This window comes from Colletes latitarsis, chromosome 6 (genome assembly GCF_051014445.1).
Source record: "Colletes latitarsis isolate SP2378_abdomen chromosome 6, iyColLati1, whole genome shotgun sequence".
Lineage (NCBI taxonomy): Eukaryota > Metazoa > Arthropoda > Insecta > Hymenoptera > Colletidae > Colletes > Colletes latitarsis.
Genome location: NC_135139.1, coordinates 16198385 through 16218663, shown reverse-complemented (window position 1 = coordinate 16218663; position 20279 = coordinate 16198385). Strand labels below are relative to the sequence as shown.

At 39.4% G+C, this 20279-nt stretch overlaps 1 protein-coding gene across 2 annotated transcripts in view; it reads right to left on the bottom strand.

The window, feature by feature from the left end:
* LOC143342599 (Krueppel-like factor 6) overlaps positions 1 to 19780 on the bottom strand; it is a 453138-nt gene extending 433358 nt beyond the window's left edge. For both annotated transcript variants that reach the window (XM_076766656.1, XM_076766658.1), the window contains exon 1: positions 18491 to 19780. In XM_076766656.1, the coding sequence (XP_076622771.1) occupies positions 18491 to 18592 (102 nt within the window). In that variant the 5' untranslated portion in view covers positions 18593 to 19780. The remainder of the gene's footprint in view (positions 1 to 18490) is intronic.
* Positions 19781 to 20279: the final 499 nt, after the last annotated feature.

Here is a 20279-nt window from a genome sequence, read left to right as displayed (position 1 = left end):
TTGTAACGTTTCCTTTCCCATGGGAAAGAGAAGTCGACCTTTGTCCGTGACTCCGACAAAGTGCCCCTTAGAAAACACCATCTGTTACATTCCCCGAGACCAAGAATTAACGTGGGGTAACTCGGTAAACAAGAAATTGTACACCATCCCCGAAATTAAACAATTCTTTATGTTTCTGCCTTTCGACCATCGGCCATGACCATTGCAAGTGTTTCGAAAAATATAGGTAATTGAAGCTTCTTGGTGTATACTTTTTTTCAAGCTGAAGTGTCGAGCGAACGTCAAGATCGCTAAATTCTTTTTAACCAGTAATTGGCACACCTGGGTTCCGAGGTCCCAGGAGAAATTATTTTTCTCTACGAAGAAGTGGGTTATTGTACTGAGCTGGCCTATTTGGTACTCTTCTATCTTTTAGTTGGCTACGAGCCTGTGATGTTTGCATAGTTCATTTAGCTTTCGTGTGACAAGTGTTTCGTGTCTCATTGACCTAGGTGCATGGTTCGAATAACCTTTTAAATATTGTTACTTCTGTCCTTCTTTCGTTGTCACTAAGTCCTTGCTATTTATGTAGCCACTTCTTTTCTTTCTCAGAGTAAGTTAAATACGATTTGAATGAGTTCAATAAATGTACGCTCAAAAATAAATCGAAGACGTCCATCATAATTTTTTCGTTCAAAGCTTTCATTATCGAGGAAATTAAGTTTCAAAACTTCTTGTACGAGCATTTCGTTAAAACCAAGTTTAATGAATCTCGCTATACGAGAGCCATTTCTAAAAATAAAACTTTGTAGGTTATATATTTCCATTGTGTTATAAATGTACACTTGTATGAACGTAAAACTTATTGAAAATCGAATTTTTCGAAAAAGAATCTCTGCAGGAAAATATTTTATTCTGCATTTCCGAACATTGAATTCCAATTGCAAATATTTGACCTGTTTTTCAATAATAATAATGTATTCTCGACGATTCGACTAATCTGCAACATAATGCTGCCTTGTGCTATATAAACTAACCAAAGGCGAGATAATGAGAAACTTCGAATCGCATTAATCGGGACCGAGAAACTAAGTCATAGAAACGATGTCATCTTAAAATATCAGCGCCGTGCAAACGCGAACGTTTGTCAGAAAAATAATTATAAAGAATCGTGTCAACGCGATGCCGGTTTACGTGCCTAAGCAGCGCGTTAAAATTCATCGTATTTCCTCGCGTAATTCGCGACGAGCAGCTAACCAAGTAACAGCGTTATTCTAATAACGTTTACTTACAACACAAAACACGATTCTTCCTATTTAGGACGCGTGTCATAATCCTTTCCACTGTGGAATCACAGCATTTGCACGTTGCAGAGATCGAATAAGGGAAACCTTCGAAAATGGTAACGCGAGAGTCCAACGTTTCCAAAATCAATTACACCAACCTCGATTCGTTTTACGAGCCGCCGGGCGGTAATTGCTCGACCGAGTCTAGGAATTTTATCGCGTCGTGCGAGTTGACGCAGAACTTTCCTGAAATTCCCGCGCATCGATTACGAATCATTTTTATCGGGACCGTTCTCGTGTCTGCGTTTCTATTTCAAGCTTTTATAACGTCCAGCCGTTTTCACGAATTCGACGGCGAAAAAAACGCTCGAAAAATAGCTGGAAAACGATAAAAGTCGTGGACACAGCTTGTCACGCACTATTGTTGTCTACCGTTCGACGCGTAAGTGGACAGTGAAACGGGAACAATGTAACATTAGAATGCTCGGTGGTGATTGTTATCGTGCACAGTGTAGCTTTCGTACCGGAAGGGAACTTTTCGAGGAAGCTTTTTGTGGAAACCACGCCACCGAATCATTTTAAACTCGTTAATAATGCGACTGTGCACGAATGTCGACCAGTGAAATACGAAAGAAATACAACCTCGATTATTGCACGAAAATGAGACTCGGCAGTTGAAAATCGTCGTTCAAGCTTAATGTGAGAATAGTCCATAGTTCGTATTTCATTTATTTATACGATTATGAAATAGTAAACTATTACTATCGCATGTAAGTGACGCAAGTGTCACGAGAGAATTGGCACGTCAAAATATATTACGTGCATACATACGTTAGCTTGTACGCGAATTTAACGACGCAGTCGATATTTTACAATTTTCTTTTTCCAGGAAGAGCCAATTATATTTTACTTCTATTCTCGGAACAAGCCTTTGGTTTTGAGTATTCGGAAATCCAAGTTCTAGAAATCATAAATAGAAATAGAAATATCAAAGTACCACCGTTTAACATTTATCAACGAATAAAGAAATTGCTTCCAGCTATTAAAATTCCCACTATCGGTTATTAACAATCAGTGATCATCCCTTTCGTTTGTGAATGCAACGCAAGGAACGAGGTTTTCGTGCAATAATCGAAGTTGAACCGTAGCAACGTTTCGGCGAAAGAACGTACAGAAAGTAATCGAAATCGCTTTAATTGCCTTGCTATCTTATCTAATCAAAGTCAGTTCCTGACTTTAATTCTCGAAAACGGTAACTTACGCTGCATCAACGACCACGTTACGTGGGAATCGCGAATCAAGCTATCAAATAATATAAGAAAAGTTACATGGAATCACGGGGACAAACACGATTCGCTATTGGTGGTTTTTTATCGCGTACCACCACGCGTGATCGACGTAATTTACATTCGATAATGCGTCGTCGTTTCGGTAAAGGTTACACGCTGTCCCAAGTAAACCGTAATCAGTTCGAAAGAACGAATTTTTTCGTTTTTGTCCGAACGTCACGCTGATATTGCACGTTCGAGCGCGAGAGCTTTGATAAATTTTAATAGGATTATATATTTCTTTTCGGCCGCAAAAATACGTGCGTGCACGTCGGGGACGGGAAAACGACCACAAAATTTGTCTGACCGATCAAACCGTCGGACCGAATGACGGATAAAGGGGCGAGGGGAGGAAGACCAATTTGTTTTTATCGGTCCTTTGTTTCTCTCTTCGGTTTGGCGCCACAGTCCTCTCTGCAGCCTCTGTCGTTTTGCTCCCAGGCAGTTCGATACAAGCGACGATTCACGCAAAGCGCGTTAATTCGAGCGTGACTATCTACGCAAATTTCCCTCTGCCGATTCCGCCTTCGACAAAATGGTCAACTGTTAACGCGAAACGGACTCCCGTTTCCCTCCTGCTCGTCTGCTTCGCATCACCGCTATGAACATAATGCAGAGCGAAAGAGGCGACCGGATCTTTAACGCTTTGCTGCATAATTTTCTTTGGAGAGTACGCGAAAAACTAACGATGTTATTGAAGAACTTTCCCACTTATTATTTAGAAAGTATTTTCTCGATTTTAATAGACAAATTTCTTGTAAAAAATCGTTCAAATTACAAGAAGAAAATAAGGGATAAATCCATTAAAAGAGATATTCAATTGCACGAAAAATCATATCACGAATCGAATATCTGGTCCCGAATAAGTTTCGGACCGCAAATAGAGTTTCGTGTTCTGAATCGAAAAATGTACTGAACTTTCAAGAATCGCACGACTCGACCCGTATTTTTTGCTACCCGCAGACTCCTAGTTAATGTGTACCAAGTTCCATTCAATTCGGAGTGCACTTTTGTCATGCATATTCGGTTATACCCCTTTTGCGAATCATTGAGTCTTTTAAATCTCTGGATACTGGCCTACAAACCAGGGCTTGATTAATCTTACGATTTTGGAACGATATTACGATATTACTTCAGTTTTGAATATTTTTTTACATCCTCCATTCGGTTCTTTATAACTAGACTGTCGATGTTTATGCCTTTATGAGAAATTTGAATTCTCAAAAAACTACAGAATGCACTTAATATGCGAATTATTATTAGGGGTTGAGACAACCCTCTAATTTGCACAAAGATTCGCAGAAACTTCAACACTAACACGGCGGATGGTGGGTCTTTTTGGACCCAGATAACACTTACTTTTCATTAATTCTGTTCCTCTATTCTCTAAAACGTTAATGCTTCTGATATTCGTTGTGTATTCTAAAACTGTTCATATTTCATTAGTATTTCAAGAGTTCTAATAAAATATGAATTCTTTTAAAAATACTAAAAAATATTTAGGATAAAATGTGGGTAAAACAAATGTTTTACGATATTATAGAGTAAAAGTCTAAATATATATCTATTATAAAATGTGAGATGTGGGTTTAACCCAGCGATCGTCGTTTGAAACAGTTATCCTCGGAACGGTTTCACGAGCCCTGGCCAAGGAAGGGTCACGAGTTCGAAGCGTGCGCCTACCCCAACGCCAAGGACATCGAGAGTTACGCAAAGACACGCGTCCCGATCAGAAACACGAGGCGTAGGTTTCCGAGGCGCGGCCAACGTCCTTCCACCCGGTCTGGCCTACCACACGCACCGTCTACCGACCGGTTTCATCGCTCGTGTCGCCTTTTTCTGTCGGCTTTCCCAAGCGTTTCTCTCGTCTCTTTCTCCGCGCGATGTGTCTGCTCTCTGCAAACGAACGCGTATGTACTTGTCCCGTATACGGTGCGCGGCGGTTCCCTTCCCGCATTTCCGGTTTCCAAGCGCTTTAACTGCCGACCTCCGCGACCCGGATCGCGAGATTAAACGCGAACAAATCTCTCCAGTTCCTCCTCGTTCCGCCCCTCGGTTGGTCCGGATATCGTGCAACGCATCTACTTCGTTGCACAAGCTGTAATAAGTTGTACGGATAGAGTTCGATTAACCTCCCCGGTGACCCACGATAAAATTCACCCGTACAACCTGGCTGAATTGATAAATGCTCCGCGTAAGGTCAACTTCTCCTCGCAAGCGATTCGACCTGCACGGGGCTCTTTCCGCTACGTACCGTCAACCCTTACCTAACTCTGGGTCCATTTTGATCCGTGGAAACTGCTTATTTTTGGAATTGTCAAGCTTTGAGATTTTCCACGTAACAATAGTAATATGAACGAGTTAAAATAAACGGTAACAATAAATATCTTGCGTCGAGAAATTTTTACCGGAAGTGGTACCAAGTGTAGGTGAAGCTACCAAGATGTAGTTGATATTAAAACTGTTTTTTTTTTAAATTTGCGAATTTTTTTGTTTGATATAAACTCTTATTCGGTGGAACATTTCTGTACAAACTTAATATTTTAAAACACCATTTTGAGAAAGGGGTTCATAAACTTCGTCTACAGAAAAAGAAGGTTACGTTAACCACTGTAATGTAGACTAATCTAAAATTTAATAACAGTGTTTCGATAAACGCGCGTTTAGTATTTAACAAGATACAGAGCTTAACGATGCAAAATTCTAAATAGAACCATTTGCATAGGAGTTTCTGGACAGACGGGCGGCCCAGTCTGTGTATAAAATGTGTTCAACTTTGTTCGAAACGAGCCCGGTGGGCCGACAAGAGACACGCGAGCGCGTCGACTGAGAGCGACAGGATTCATTCTGGCACGCGCGAGAAACATAAAATGCGACATGCCATCGTAGTGAGCGCACCGACGAAACTCAGAAATAAACCGTGTTCCCGGTCGTGTCTTCGTTCGAAACGAAACCGCCACGGTTCCCCTGAAACAAAACGGGAACCAGGGATAAACGCGATTGTACGGTAACAACCGCGAGAACATCCTGCGTTCGAGGTTTTCACGAGACGCATCGATATTTCCCATGCGTGGCAGCTAAGGTCAAAAAGATTTTGCGCGACCCTATGGGAAAGTTCATCTACGACGAAACCCGGAAAACGTCGAATCACGCGAATCGAATAGTCATCGAAAAAACTGTGCATACGTTATATTATTTTAACGCTGGATCCACGAAAAGGATCAAAATTACGTATTTTGTCATTTATTGTAACCATTTTTCAAAGCATATAAACGATTACTTCTGTAAAATAAAATTTTCTGATACAGTTATCTTTGTTTACGAGATAATGATATTTGAAAATTTCTCGTATACGCTTACGATTGAGTACGATTTGGCTGGCGCGTCCGTTCATTACTCACTGTTTCTACTTATACTGATGTCTGACTAGAACTCTGTTGCACGCGATCCCATATATTTTCTAACTCGATTTTCTTGGAAACTGATGAAACGTATTTGACAATAGGAGAGATCTCAGAGTAATACATTAATAGATACAGAGCAAGTGTTGTCAGTTTGACTGTCGAAACAGGAAGGAGAACGATAACAATTTGGAACACGACGAAACGCAGATGAAAATTCTTACAATTTTCTTAAATTAGTGTCTATGATCTATGTGTAATTCTGTTATGTGCCTACTAACGAAAAATGTCGACTAACTATTTTTACAAGTCGAAATGAAATTTTCAACGGACATCCAAATGCAAAAATATGGACACTTACAAAACATGTAACTATCGCAACCAACATCCATCGCACGTATTGAATTTTAAAAATGACATTGTCGAACAGAGTTCGGTAAAATATTATTTCAATAATAAATAACTAATAAAACCAACATGTAGCAATCTATCCCATCGAACGGTTAAATTTTTATCCGTTCGTTTGGAAATGTTTTGTTTTACGATTGAAACTTTGATTTAGCGGATAACAGGGAAACGCTAGTATATCCTTTATTCGTTGTTCAAAATTTGCAATCTAGATAAGAATTTTTTGCCCGGGTATCGAGCTACATCCATTCCGAAACTTCAAAAAATATTACATCTACCGTGAAATACGAGTAACGCTACCTATTATTTAAAACCGTGAAGATATTACGGTGTGAGCTTCTTTCCTGTAAAACACCCCCTATATCATCGGTTACGTTTCCATACAATAAGCAATGTATCTTCGGTGATAAGATTGGTAAGCCGGGAAACTTCGAAAAGCAATTCGATCGACGAATGTTCGCGTAAGTTGGAGGGGGTGGCAGGGAGGCAGAAATTACGACAGTTTGGCAAGCGACATACGACGTCGAAGAAAACGCAGCAGATCGCTAAGCTAGAAAAGGAGGTTGTGCCATCGAAGGTTAACAATGCCACGTTCCGTAGCCACGGCTACAATGGCATCTTTCGCATCACTCACATTGCGAGCCATTGTACCGGGAGACCATTGTTTCTCGTCCCATTGCGCGCATCGGTGGCCCAGAGGCGGCAGCGAGGGAGGGACGAGCCGTGGAGGTGGAAATTGCGGGGGTGGGGTTCGGAATACGAACGGGACAGAGTCGCGTACCGGCGGCCCGTGTTCGAGACAAAAGAGTTACGTCAGGCCCATTCACCCAAAACGCCTTTGTGCGTCCGGATATTCTTATTCCAATGCCAACAAGAGAAACGGAACAGAGGAGACATCAGCAGAGGAGGATCGGTATAAACCGGCACTCGGTCAAGTCACCGAGTCGTGTGCCGTTTAAAGCTCTTTTCTCCGACAGTCTTAGAATATACAAGGTGGGGTCCTGACACTCCGGGACCCCCTTCGACAGTAGATTAGGGATACAAACGATGAAAATAGTTTCTATACACGTATACTCCAGTTGACCTTCTCTATGAGTCCTACTCACTTTCGTACCCCAACAATGTTCAACGCTTCGTTTTTTAGGCTTTTCAACCCTCCCTTGGCAATTTTTTTGATTCCCTGGCTAATTGTACAATTCGTTATGAGTATTATATTTTCGAAAAAAAGGAAAGACTCCGATGCAGCGTAAATATAAATTTTAACAATTTAATTAATTATTTAGGTACGTCGAAGAGGGTTAAATATATAACCGAGAACATTCTTCTGTTTGTTATAACGTATATTTCAATTATTATCTTAAATGAAATTGATATATCGAATAAGGTAATTACATATACTTTATTTACCTGAGTTTCTCTAACATTTGTGCTCTAAAATTTCTGTCCGCGGGTTGATTGTGTTTTCGGTCGTCTATTTATAATACTCAATTATAAGGGAATAAAGGTGTTTGTCATGCCTACAATATGCGCAAGTTGATCCAAGCTAATTAACGTAGAATAATATTGAAAATAACTTCTCCAATTGAAATTTTAATAATGTTTAATAATTATTGAAAGTTCCACTAGATTAATAAGTAGACGAAATATTTAATTAGATTTCAATTCCTGGAGCCGTTTAAAAGCATTTATTTATTCAACAGTAAATTAGACGAAGTATCTGGAATATTTGAAAGATTAAGGCAAGATCTATTAAAGGGTGACTTATATTTGAGCCAAAGATAACCATTTCGATCACTGTCTATGAAGACGAGCAACTGCACATTACTGAAGTATAAAAATGACTATGACTCGAAAAGGAGATCAAATGGAGCCCATGTTTATGTGAAGTTTCTCCATTATTTTTATGCTTCGAATGAATAACTGAAGTAGGTTCCATATGTTAGGATACACGCAGTATATCGCTCAACTGCGCACGACGATTCGCAAATCCCGGTACAAGCGGAAAATATATTCGAAAAACTCTACTGTTTACCGAACGAAACCGCCTCCACGTATCGTTTCACTCTGCCCGAGGATTTCACCCGTTTTTAACGGGAGAAAAAAGCGTTCGGAGGTTTTTGAATTTTGTTTTTCAACGATAACCGCAAAATAAATACAAACTACCGTTTCCCCATTGCTGTGATTCGGTGACATCGGCAGATCTGATCGTTCGTCTCTTTTATGGGAATGTGAATTATTATTATTATTATTACTATTATTATGAAGGGGGTTGTTTCAATACACAAAAAGAAATAATACATGAAAAATATTAAAGTATAACAGAATTTCCCATATTCGTATATTAACTCTTTGAGAGTGAGCATTTTGGAAACGTAAAAAAATAAAGTGTGACTAGTATGTAAATGTTTATTTAATTTAATGAATTGTTATTTCGAGTTGAATTGCAATCGTCAAAGAAATATGGCGATGAATCAATCGAGATACCACGGTACAAATTTCATTTTAGATTGTGAAAACAGCGTTATTTACTTCGTATGGAAAAATTTAAGGTGACTTAACGCATGAAAATCACGTGGCATAACATTTATCTATGTTTAAGGATTTTAAATTATCGTTACACGGAACGTTGAAACCTGATAAGATCTGATAATAAACCTAGTGAGTTAGATTCCACTGTTATTTTATTAAATATTTTTAAATCGTTAGCAAATAATACTTGCTTCTGGTGAACGTCTTAAAAATATCGTTACTAAATATTATTCGTGATAAGGGGTCTAAATAAAAATTTGATTATGAAGAGTATTTACTAAAGAATTAAAAAAATTAATTATCAGTACGAGATGTTAAAGAAAATATCAATATAAAAATTGTATGATTGACTTCGTCAAATACCTTTCAAAAATAAGTATCAATAATATTGGCATAATACTCTTGATCTATAGGGTCAGATAAATACAATGTAAGATTTGAAGCTACCGTCTACCCGTAACAATGGCGTGATGTTTATCGTATATCACATTCCATAGAGAACAAAACAATTTACGAGTACTCGTACTTACGAATTCCTTACTCGTAATATTTAAAACGGAAATTGGTCGTAAAACGGCTTCGTCTTATGATTTTGTAATGCTTTTAAAAAAATTCCAGAAGTCCTCCATTCGATTAATTCGAAATATCGTTTACAATGTTCTTCAAATAACTGTTTACATCATAAATCATAAATCGCTAAATGGAAAGTAAATACGTAATTAATTGATATTTTTATTCGCTTAACTTAGAGTATACTGGATATTTTATCTGCTACTGTTGAATAATGGATGCTAGTAGGAATTACACGAGATGAGTCACCGAAACTCGATGATCGACAGCTCATCGGAAACTATTCGTCGTACGAGGAAACGTTTTTAATAATCGTTACGTGTTTCGATCGTAGCTTTTTTTAGCAGGATAGGGTAGGTAACAGTCAGTCACTTCATTGGAATGTCCTGTAATTCACTTAAATGTTCGAAAAAACGTCGAAGTAAAACTAGTAGATGAATGCAACTGATCGATGCTGATTTATTTACGAATATCCAAACAATAATTTATTTTATATTCCACACAAAAATACTTGACATTCAGATAAAACATTTTATCTGAGACAATTGAACAGTTAAAACTATAATAATTTTATGTTTAAAGTGACTTTCTTGGTATTGCGTATCAATACAAAATAAAACTTGACTACAATCTTTTACAGGATGTTCAAGACACTCAAGCTTTAACACGAATTGCACTTCAACTAAACATAATCTCCGCGTTTTAAAAAATTCATCGATCGTCGTATCATACATCTCCCTTTAGAAATAACGGATGTTATGAATTCTGCTTGTGCAATTTTGTACAAACGATTTACGATTAATTAAAACTTATGTAGAGTCGAGAAAGCACATGTAGATACGAACACGAAAATAACTACCATAATTCAATTGCTTGTTTTAATGCTGAATTTGAGGACACCTCTAACCATGCTTAAACTGCTCTACAATACTTGCCTTAAACCTGTTACTATTTTATTACCTATTGTATGGCTAGCATTATTACTGATCGTAAATTTTATTTAACCGTAGACCAATAACGCTGGATAATCTATTCTACGACATACTAGAATATCAAAAGTAAAAACACCAGTTTATTGCGCTTCGAAGTCTATTAAAAGCGCTTGATAAAATATGCAGCCATCATTACTGTTTACAATACTGACTACTCGATCGAATCCAGTATTACAATACTCACGATTATTATAGATTTATTATACGTTTGTATACTGCAGGTAATGAAGGGTCGTTTTACATTGACTGTTAGGTTGTCCAGTAAATTCGCTATTTTTTTATTTCAACATTTTGGTCTACTAACTGCGGCAATTTTCAAATTGATATCATCATCTTAACGCTATTTAGTCAAGACCCAAGTACTGCTATTCGATGCTGTTCGAGCATAGTAAAATATTTTGTATAGGCGTTACTGAACAGAATGAAAAGTAGACTGGATGCTATTATTGAGTGGAGTCGATGAACAATTCTACCATTTTTCGAATATGTTTATATACGATTGTTCTGATTTATCTAAAAATTATTTTGCTAACGAATTACCATTTAAAAGAGACAACGACACATAATTCCTCAAGGCTCGTAGAGACATATCAAAGAAATTTCTACCATTGTTCCTTGCGTACGATGTAGCGCAAAATGATCTGGACGAAACTAAGAATTGTTTAAATGAAAAACAAAGACTCGAGCACTGCCTAAGACACGAACAACGATGTTTGCATCGGATCGCTCGGATCCCCGAAGAAACGGTGAAAACGGCGTCGCGGTTACAGCGAATTTTCAATCTCGATCGAGTACCCGGGCGTTCAGGTGGTCGGTTATTTATGTGCTCGTCTATAAAATTCGAAGCTCGCGACGGGGGAAGAAATACACGTCCGGGTGAAAGTCGTGCAAAAGAAACTCTCACGAAATTCTCGATAGATAAGCGAGCGCGAACCCGCGACGAGAAACGGAAAAGGAGAGCGAGATTGTCGGGCAAATACACGCGACAACCGCGGGGATTGTGAAACGTCCGTGTGCCGATACACACGCCATAAAATATCGCGGCGGGCCGAGTGTGTCGTAATACGCGACGTGAAGTGGAAGCGCCAACTCGTGTATAAGGAGAAAACAAAAATATTCACCGATGCTGCTGCGACTGTCACGAGCGTATAATTCATGCGCGCGAAGTTTCGCATCGCGGTGTCGCGCGTCGCGGCGTTCTTGCCGTCGGGGATCATCGAAGCTTTTACGCGAGTTTCGCTCGTGGTCGTAAAACGCGGAGAGCCGGAGCACAACATCGTTATAAGGGCGGTGATTTTGCGTACAAATCGGTAAACAAGCCCCCCGGAACACGTGCGAAAATTTCAAGCTCCGCAGCGATAGCAAATTCGAAGCTATTAGGATTATGGATATAAACAACTTCGATAGAACTCTCACTGTTCGATCATTGTTATTTTACATGGAAGTATATTCTCTTTCTGAAGGGACTGACTAGATATGCAAATTCGTCTAAACCCCTAACTATCGTATTCCTATATCTTGGTTCTTATGCAAACATTCAATCTTTCTTTAAACTCTGAGAGTTCGGCCACCCCTGGGAAAAATTTGAATGGGAGATTCTAGAGGCCAAAATAAGACGAAAATCAAGGATACTAATTTGTTGATTGAGGCTTCGTTAAAAAGTTATAGAAACATTTCCGGCTGTACAGTATATTTTCGGTAAAGAATTTTTTTCTTGAAAGTATATAGAATTTCGGGGCTATGTCTATTCACCAAAAATGACTGTAATTGACCCCCACAACCGAAAATAATTTTTCCGTGAATGATTTGCAATTTTTTGATAACTTTTTAACGAAGCCTCGATCAACAAATTGATATTCTTGATTTTCGTCTTATTTTGGTCTCTAGAATCTCCCATTAAAATTTTCCCCAGGGCTGGCCGAGCACCATGTATACACATCACATTATACATTAAGTATAGTATACATTAACGTAATACGAAGGGAAAATTGAAAGTTTCTGAGACTGTCAATATTCTCTACACAATTATTACAGGAGTAACAAAATACTTATTTATCAATCGTTCGTTACTCGAATTTGGCCCATCTTCGGTTCTTAGAGCGAGATAAATCGACGGAAATCGCGCGACCGAAAGTATTCAGTTTGAAAACGGTAAAAAATTCAATGGAGAATACCGACGAACAAAATCACTCCGTTCTCCGGGCAAGAATGAAATTTTCGTTCGAAACGATATCGTATCGCGCGGTAATCGTGCGAGAAAAAACACAGCCGCAAAAATATTTATACGCGCGATGGACACGAGCCGCGAGCCATTCAATTATTTCGTCGCGCTCAATTATTTGCGAAAAAAAAGTTATTTTCGCGTTCGATGACTGGCAAGAAACGGAGTAGGGGACACCGGGAGCCGATCCAACGCGCGGGAAAACTGTACATTACGTGTTCCTGGATCCGCTTAGCGTATCAAGAATGCATAATTAATCGTGTCTCGATACGTGGGGCGTATTTCAGTAATTGCATCAGGTGTTGGATGAAAGGAAACTTCAGCAAGGTCGCCCGGCGTTTTACACTCGTTATTTTCATCGTCGGCTCTTTTTCCGACTAGTTACCGTCCCGTCGCAATAATTATTGTAATTATCCATATTAATGGACTGTCTTCTAAGAATCGCTGTGTTTGTACGACTCGAACATCGCAAACAGATCGACGGCGTGTCCTAATTTGCACGTCGCTTCTTACTGAAATAACACCATCCATCGTTTCGAAGTAACGCATATGCCAGGGAATAAATCGTAATTAATGCACTAACTGTATCTTCAAATGCAAGCACACATTTTGATCGTACAACAAAACAAAGCAGAATGTAATGAATGAAAAGATAGAAAATGTAAATGAGTATGCCTGGGGAGTACAAATATTGCATTTTACGTTCAAAGAATTATTAATATTTTATCGATGCGAGTCGTTGCCACAGGTCTATGTGCTCGTAGCGATCGTAAACTTTTGTACACATAATTAAGTTTTATTTTAATTTAGATATATACGTAATACTTTGTACCGAAGAAGACAGAAACGTGTTCGTGGTTAATGTATTATCTATTTTATTATTAAAAAAAGAAACGAACGCATTTTGATATTCGTACAAGAGTAAACCTTTTTACTAATGTGACACATTTAAATACTCGCGAGTCCGATCAATTCGTCACGAAGTTCCGATTGGTTTTGTATGCAAAACGTAGACGTGTGCCCCGAAACGCTGTGAATACGAATTTTTACGCACGCCTGTCGCGTGCATAATCGGACGAAATTCCTCGTCCGCTGTTCGCGCCGAAAATCGACCGAGTTACATCGGTTTTGATGGCACGGCGCATCAAACGCTCGTTTCCTCGCCAATGACGATAATTGCTGGCGAAACGGGATCGTGTAAAGTTCAGAATACAAGAATATACAACAGAGCACCTGTCGAATCGCATTATCGGTCACGCGACCAACGCTGTCGCGTTGCGATGCGACCCGACCATCTGTTCGCCTATCGAATGACGCTGTCGATGTACATCATCGTGTAACTTACGAAATGGTAACCAGACTGTTCGCGAAAATAGTACTTTTTATCTACCACTATCTTTGCTTGCACAAAACGAAAATAAACCATTTACGTTCAAAATATATTGGCGTTTTGTTTTATATTATGCTGTTCCAAAAAATATTGCGTTTCAGACACTCGACTTATTATTTTACTAGAACAATGAATGGTTTGGTTTTTCGTGCCATTTTTCTATACAAAATATTAAATCTTGTCTCTAATATAATTAATTATTCTCAAACTTATCTTGCGAATAACATTAATAATGCCCCCAGTCGTGACTCATTTGTTGGAATATTTAAAGAATTTCACGTATTTGACAATAGTTAACGATGCAGAGCTATTCAAGATAAGATATTTCTCTACCTTCTATCACTTTCGAGTTGACTTTCACTTATACTTGAACAAAAAATACTGAGAAACACCTTTAGTTAAATTAAAATAATCTTAAATGTACTGTACGGGGATTAAACAAAAATAAAACAGAGAACGACAAAATTTTAATTGAGAAATTAGATGAACTTGTTTTAGAATAACAGATTAGACTAATGAAAACACTGTATCGCAACGTTTACGGGATTTAACAATTCACAGTTTTAATTCGTTCAACGCGAAACACGATTTGAATGCATAATTCAGATTGTAATTTTTATCGAGCAAACAACAGATCGGAATTTATTTATCTTTTTTCCATTGTCTGTTTCGTTTATTTTTAGATCGCAACAAAATTAATCTTTCATCTCTTTTGCAACATTATTGGAAACTAAAATATGTAATTAAGACTATAATTCACCCAGTCCATAGTCCCTACTTTGGATCACCTATTCCGAAGAATGGTGCACTTTTCGAGCAAGAGGTGATTCAACGGTGATGACGACATTAAACGCGAATGTATGGAATTTTTCGCATCCAAAGAACCAGTATGGTATTGCGGAGGAATGCAGATGGTTTCAGAATAATGATCACGTATCGTCATGTTCGAAGTTATCACTTTTCGTGTAGTTATCGCTTAGTAAATTAAAGTTTTGAAACGCGCAATATTTTTTGGAACACGATAATAAAATTTAAATAATAATATGGTCTCACCATTGTTATTTAAAAATATTTTAGCCATTACAAAAACGCAAATACGAACGATTGGAATATCAAGATATTGAACTGAGTCAAAAGTATTATAAGATTCGGATCTTCATTTACCAATAAAACTGACAAGATAACCATACATTACATTTTTTATTTCTGATACTTGTTTCATTTCCATAATTTTGCTATATCACGATCAATCAATCTCTAAACGCGAAATCATTCAACGTTGGACGTCGGAGAACTTTCGTTCGAAATATACGCTACTTCCGTGAATTTTATAAGGACATAAATCACGGTTAAAGTATCGACGGAGCAAATTAATGCAATTAGAAAGATCGTAATTGACAACAAGCGTGGATTCGAACGATCTTGAAACAAGACTACGTAGCCTGGCCAGGCTCTAACGCGATGTATTTCTTGACCGATAATAAAAACAGTCGATCGTGCGGGTAATTAACGGGAAAGAGGAGAAAGCGAGCAAAGTGCCAGGCGGTTTTCCACTGTAAACCCTTCGAGACGTTCAATTAGGCACAGCGCCAAACTAAACCCGACCCAACAATGTTGCGCAGGTCAAATGTCGAGTGCCAAGCGACAAACCGAGATTTCTTCGCCATAAATTTCGCTCGCAGGCTGACGATCAGATACGCCGTCGGTAATTAAACGAACGATAATTGAAACGCATTACGTAAGCGATCGATAAAATCTGACGATACAGAAGACACGATTGAAAGAAACTATCGTGGCACTTTCTCGACGTTCTTAAGTACCTTTGTAATTAGCTTTCCGGCCTCGATGTTCCAATACATCGATTTCCATGAAAATTTTAATATTTCCAAGGCCTGACTAACTTATGAATATTTATAGATACAATGATGCTGCCAACGACAATATTATAATTCCGTATCAACGTAAAATGGACAAAAAAAATAAGTGCTATAATGATAGAGAAAAGATCTTGAACGCATCAGAAGAACAGTTTTATCAAAGAGTATTTAAAAAACATTCCTACAACGGCCAGATGAAAGCCACTTGTAAGTGTTGTTAATAGAAACATAAACTATTAAATTTTGCTAAGAAATACATATCGAAACCTGTCGACTTTTAGCAGATAGGTATTTCGAATTCTCAATTGCGTACATCAGCAATTCCTGTTGTCAGAGAATGTTTATTTTTGAAAGCAAAGTGAATTCTTTGCCACTGAGAAACTAAAATATGTTGATACTGTATCAAACTCAAACGAAAAGAAATAGTCACAGTTCAGTTTATTGTACAATGTACTTTAAATATTCTTCTTAGAAACAAGAGTATTTTTTATTAACCCTGTTATATAGCAAACGATAGTGTATTAATTATTTATTCTCTTATATTTACCTGATATACGATAATTTTAATGTTTCCGCTCGTATTCGTACTCTCTTTATGAGTCCGTAGATAGTAATAAAATGGTACATACATGTAAAGTAAATTAAAACTAATAAAATAGTTTCTGGAGATCTCTTACTTTTAACTTTGTTTACACGTATGAAACTGACTTATGACTTTTAAAAAGAACTCGAATATAAGCCGAGACGTTTAAGTCATATAATATCGGATGAATAAAACAGCACTGAATGGCCGAGTTGAGGAACATTTAAGCGACAAAGTGTACGTTAATTCAGTTTCTGTGTACTTGCATTATCCATATCTAAACGATGTTAACGATAAGTCGAAACTTATCGACGAGGTATCAATATTTTATCAGGAATTATTAGTAACAGTTTTACCGATATATTGCCATTAAGACGAAGCCACTTTTTAAGAGCTTCGTAAGAAACTACAAAGTTTCCTGTTAATTCGAAAAAGGAACGTAATATTAAAGAATACTTTAAAATAAGTGCTTTAGGAATAAATGCAATTTTGTTGGGTCTTGACTAGGAGGAAACTATTTCTAACGAAGCAGTTCGAAAATTACTAGGAAATATACTTGTGTAATAGTCACGTTATCAGAATAAAATCTAACTGTAGTTAATAGAAGGAAGAAAATAGGTCAGTATTCGCTGAAGAAGTTATTCCTGAGTTTTCAGAATTATGGTATACTGTTATATTTTGGGCTGAAAGCAAATTTAACATGTGCAAATTCCATGGTTATTTATAAGATCGGAGGAAATTATAAGACGAATCGAACTCCAAAAATAATACACATATATTAGCGTCAAAATGTAACTACAACATACGTTAACTGATGCATTATTTACATTACTATCGTTCTAACAATAATATATTTCTAATTATTATATAACTATAATAATATATTTCTTAAGCGTTTTTAAAGTGTATTAAAAATGGAGTACAAAATTAGTTATCTAAAATGTCATTTTACACATAATAGGAAAAATCAAAATATCTATTCTACATTTTCAAATTACTTTTTCTAGTGGAATCGAGTATGTTAGACTATTCGGTATATTCTTATTGTTTTCACTGCTTCAAGATTACTTTCACGAAGCGCTTCGAAATAATGAAACTGCTTATGTTCGTAAGGTATACGTTCCGTGCGTGAAGGTTTAATTAAAGAGAAGACAAACTGCTAATTTCACGGAGTCCTCGCGATCGCGATAATAAACCGTTAGCCTGACGCTACGCGGGCGCACGGTGCAACCTGTGACGTCACTCGTGCCATTTTAACGAAGCGTGGAAACTGTTGTACTCCGGCTGAGATATTGAATGGGGAACAAGTACGTCCCTCCTGCCTTCCCCGGCCACTGGAAGGTCATTGCACACTCGTAAACAAACAGGACGCGCCGTCTACAATACGCTCGGCCGCGTCACTGAACGTACACACCGATCTAATACCTTGGCTCAAGGTCGTCCCGTCGTAATAGTTCGTTGAACGTCGATAATCGATTCGAACGGAGCACGAAAAATCCGAACAAACATCGCGATCCATAATAGCAAACAACATTCATCGAATATCTGGACAAAGCTATCCTCTAAACGTGTTCGACGAAATTCTCACGATAATTTACTGCCTCTTTGGCAGAGACCAGGCACGAATACTTTCGTTTGTACGCGCCAGTGAACTCGACGGTGTACCCGACACGGATTACTACGTTGACCGTTAGAGATTCAAATATGGCGGTCGAGGTTACGGAGTAGCGCCTATCCGCGTTCGAAATTCACGGTCGCCGTTCGAACTTCTCCGGGTAAGCACGCCCGTAACACGAGACGCGAAGCTTCTCTCTTTCCGACTTAACATTCCATCGCGTCCCCGAACGAAAGAGGAGAAAACAGCGTCTGCCCGCTACGCGGCACGGAACACACCACGATAGAAAGTAAATGCATCGTGTTCTTTACCTGTTGCCAATGATCCTCGAGCGACGGCTGGGCCGAAAAGTATCCGGTGTCGTGTATGTCTTGCAACTCCCTAAATATGTTCCCACTCGGCAGGATATCCATGTTTACGGCGGTGATCCGTTCGTAACTGATCGATCTCGACACAAAATAAAGGAACGACGTCGAACCAAATAAACCAACCAGAACGAGGAACAAACCAAAATAAAAACTGTACCGGCGATGGTACTTTCGTATACGTAGATTTAAATGGTAACGCAGCGCCGGTCACTAACTGCACGCCGATACGCGGCTCGCGACTCTAACGCACGCACGTACACGCAGCAGGTAGTGGCACGCACACGTGCTTATCATCGAAGAAGCACCGACGGCCACGACGTCACCGTGGCAGGATGACCGAGAGGAGACCGGCAGCGGAGCGAGAAGGGAACGACTCACGGGTAACTCTGTACGCGGAGGAACGAGAGAGGGACCCGGCTAACCGCTTCCTTTTTCCGCGCGCGCACAAACACCACTCAACCGTTGGTTCGAACCGTGAGAGTAATCTCTCTTTCTCGCTCGTAGCAGCGCTACCGGCGTTTTACTGTTGCCTATCGCCCCGGCGCTAGTACAATCGTTGAAAAAGCACGCGGGCACTGCACCGACGACACGGCACGGCACGGTAAACGGAAAAACTCACTGGAACGCCGTTGCTTGTGCGACTCGACGCTCTGTCTGTTCTTGATAGCGTCGCGTACACGAGACACGCGCGACAGCATCCATCATACGTGGTACGGTGACGATCGAGAAAACCCTTCGTAACCACGAATACGAAACGTCAAAACGCCGGCACGAGTCGGGAACCGTTATCTGTTCGATTCATTCGGCTACGCGCATTCCACCCTTTTGATCTTCCTCTCCGTTTCGCTCGCACCGTATTCTTCGATCTCTCCGTACCTCTTCGCTCAGTTTGCTTCTTCGACGTCGAGCCGAAACAGCGGCCTGACGCGTATCACTGTAGCGATCTGCCCGAATGCTTCCACTAACCCCCTCGTGACAACCGTTCGCTCACGACGATAACTCGTGTATGTACATTCACTTGGTTAGGACACACGCGGCTCGGCAGTCACCCACCGGCTTTTTTCCCGCGACACTTCCATACACGGTGTCGCGTCACCGTTTAAATCGCGCAGGTCACCACGATCGGGTTAGATACACGTCGCAGACGACGAACGGCGAAGGAACACCGACGAGATACTTAACACTCCGCAGGGAGCGACGATATCCCTAACCGTTAATGCGTACAAACTCTTCCGCGCGAGCGCCGAAGAGTGACTGACGTTCCCTTGCCATAACTGTACGCGAGAGGACCCGACCGCGGCCGACGAGTACCGAGCCCGCGTTCGCTGCCGGCGACGCGATATCGCGCCCGGCGGCCGCTTCGCGTCGTGGCAGCACCGCTCGGTGGCGTCGCGACGCCGTTTCCCCTACAATTTTTTCCAAATCGTACGCCAACGATCCTACCCTCGCGCGGTGTTCGTTTTTTCAAATTCTTACACGAAATACGAGCAATTTCGCGATGGGACATTTTACAAACCTGTAAATTAGTAATTACAATTTTGCCGCCCTGAGATTATGATTAAATATATATATTTGATTAGCTAAATGAAGCTTGATAGATTTCAATTTAGTAATTGTTTTACCCCCTAAAGTTACAGTTGCTCATATTGTTGAGAATAACAGAAAAATTCACTCTATACTTGGATAAGTTTGCAATCGCTTAAAATATTTAAATGATGTATGTTATGAGGAT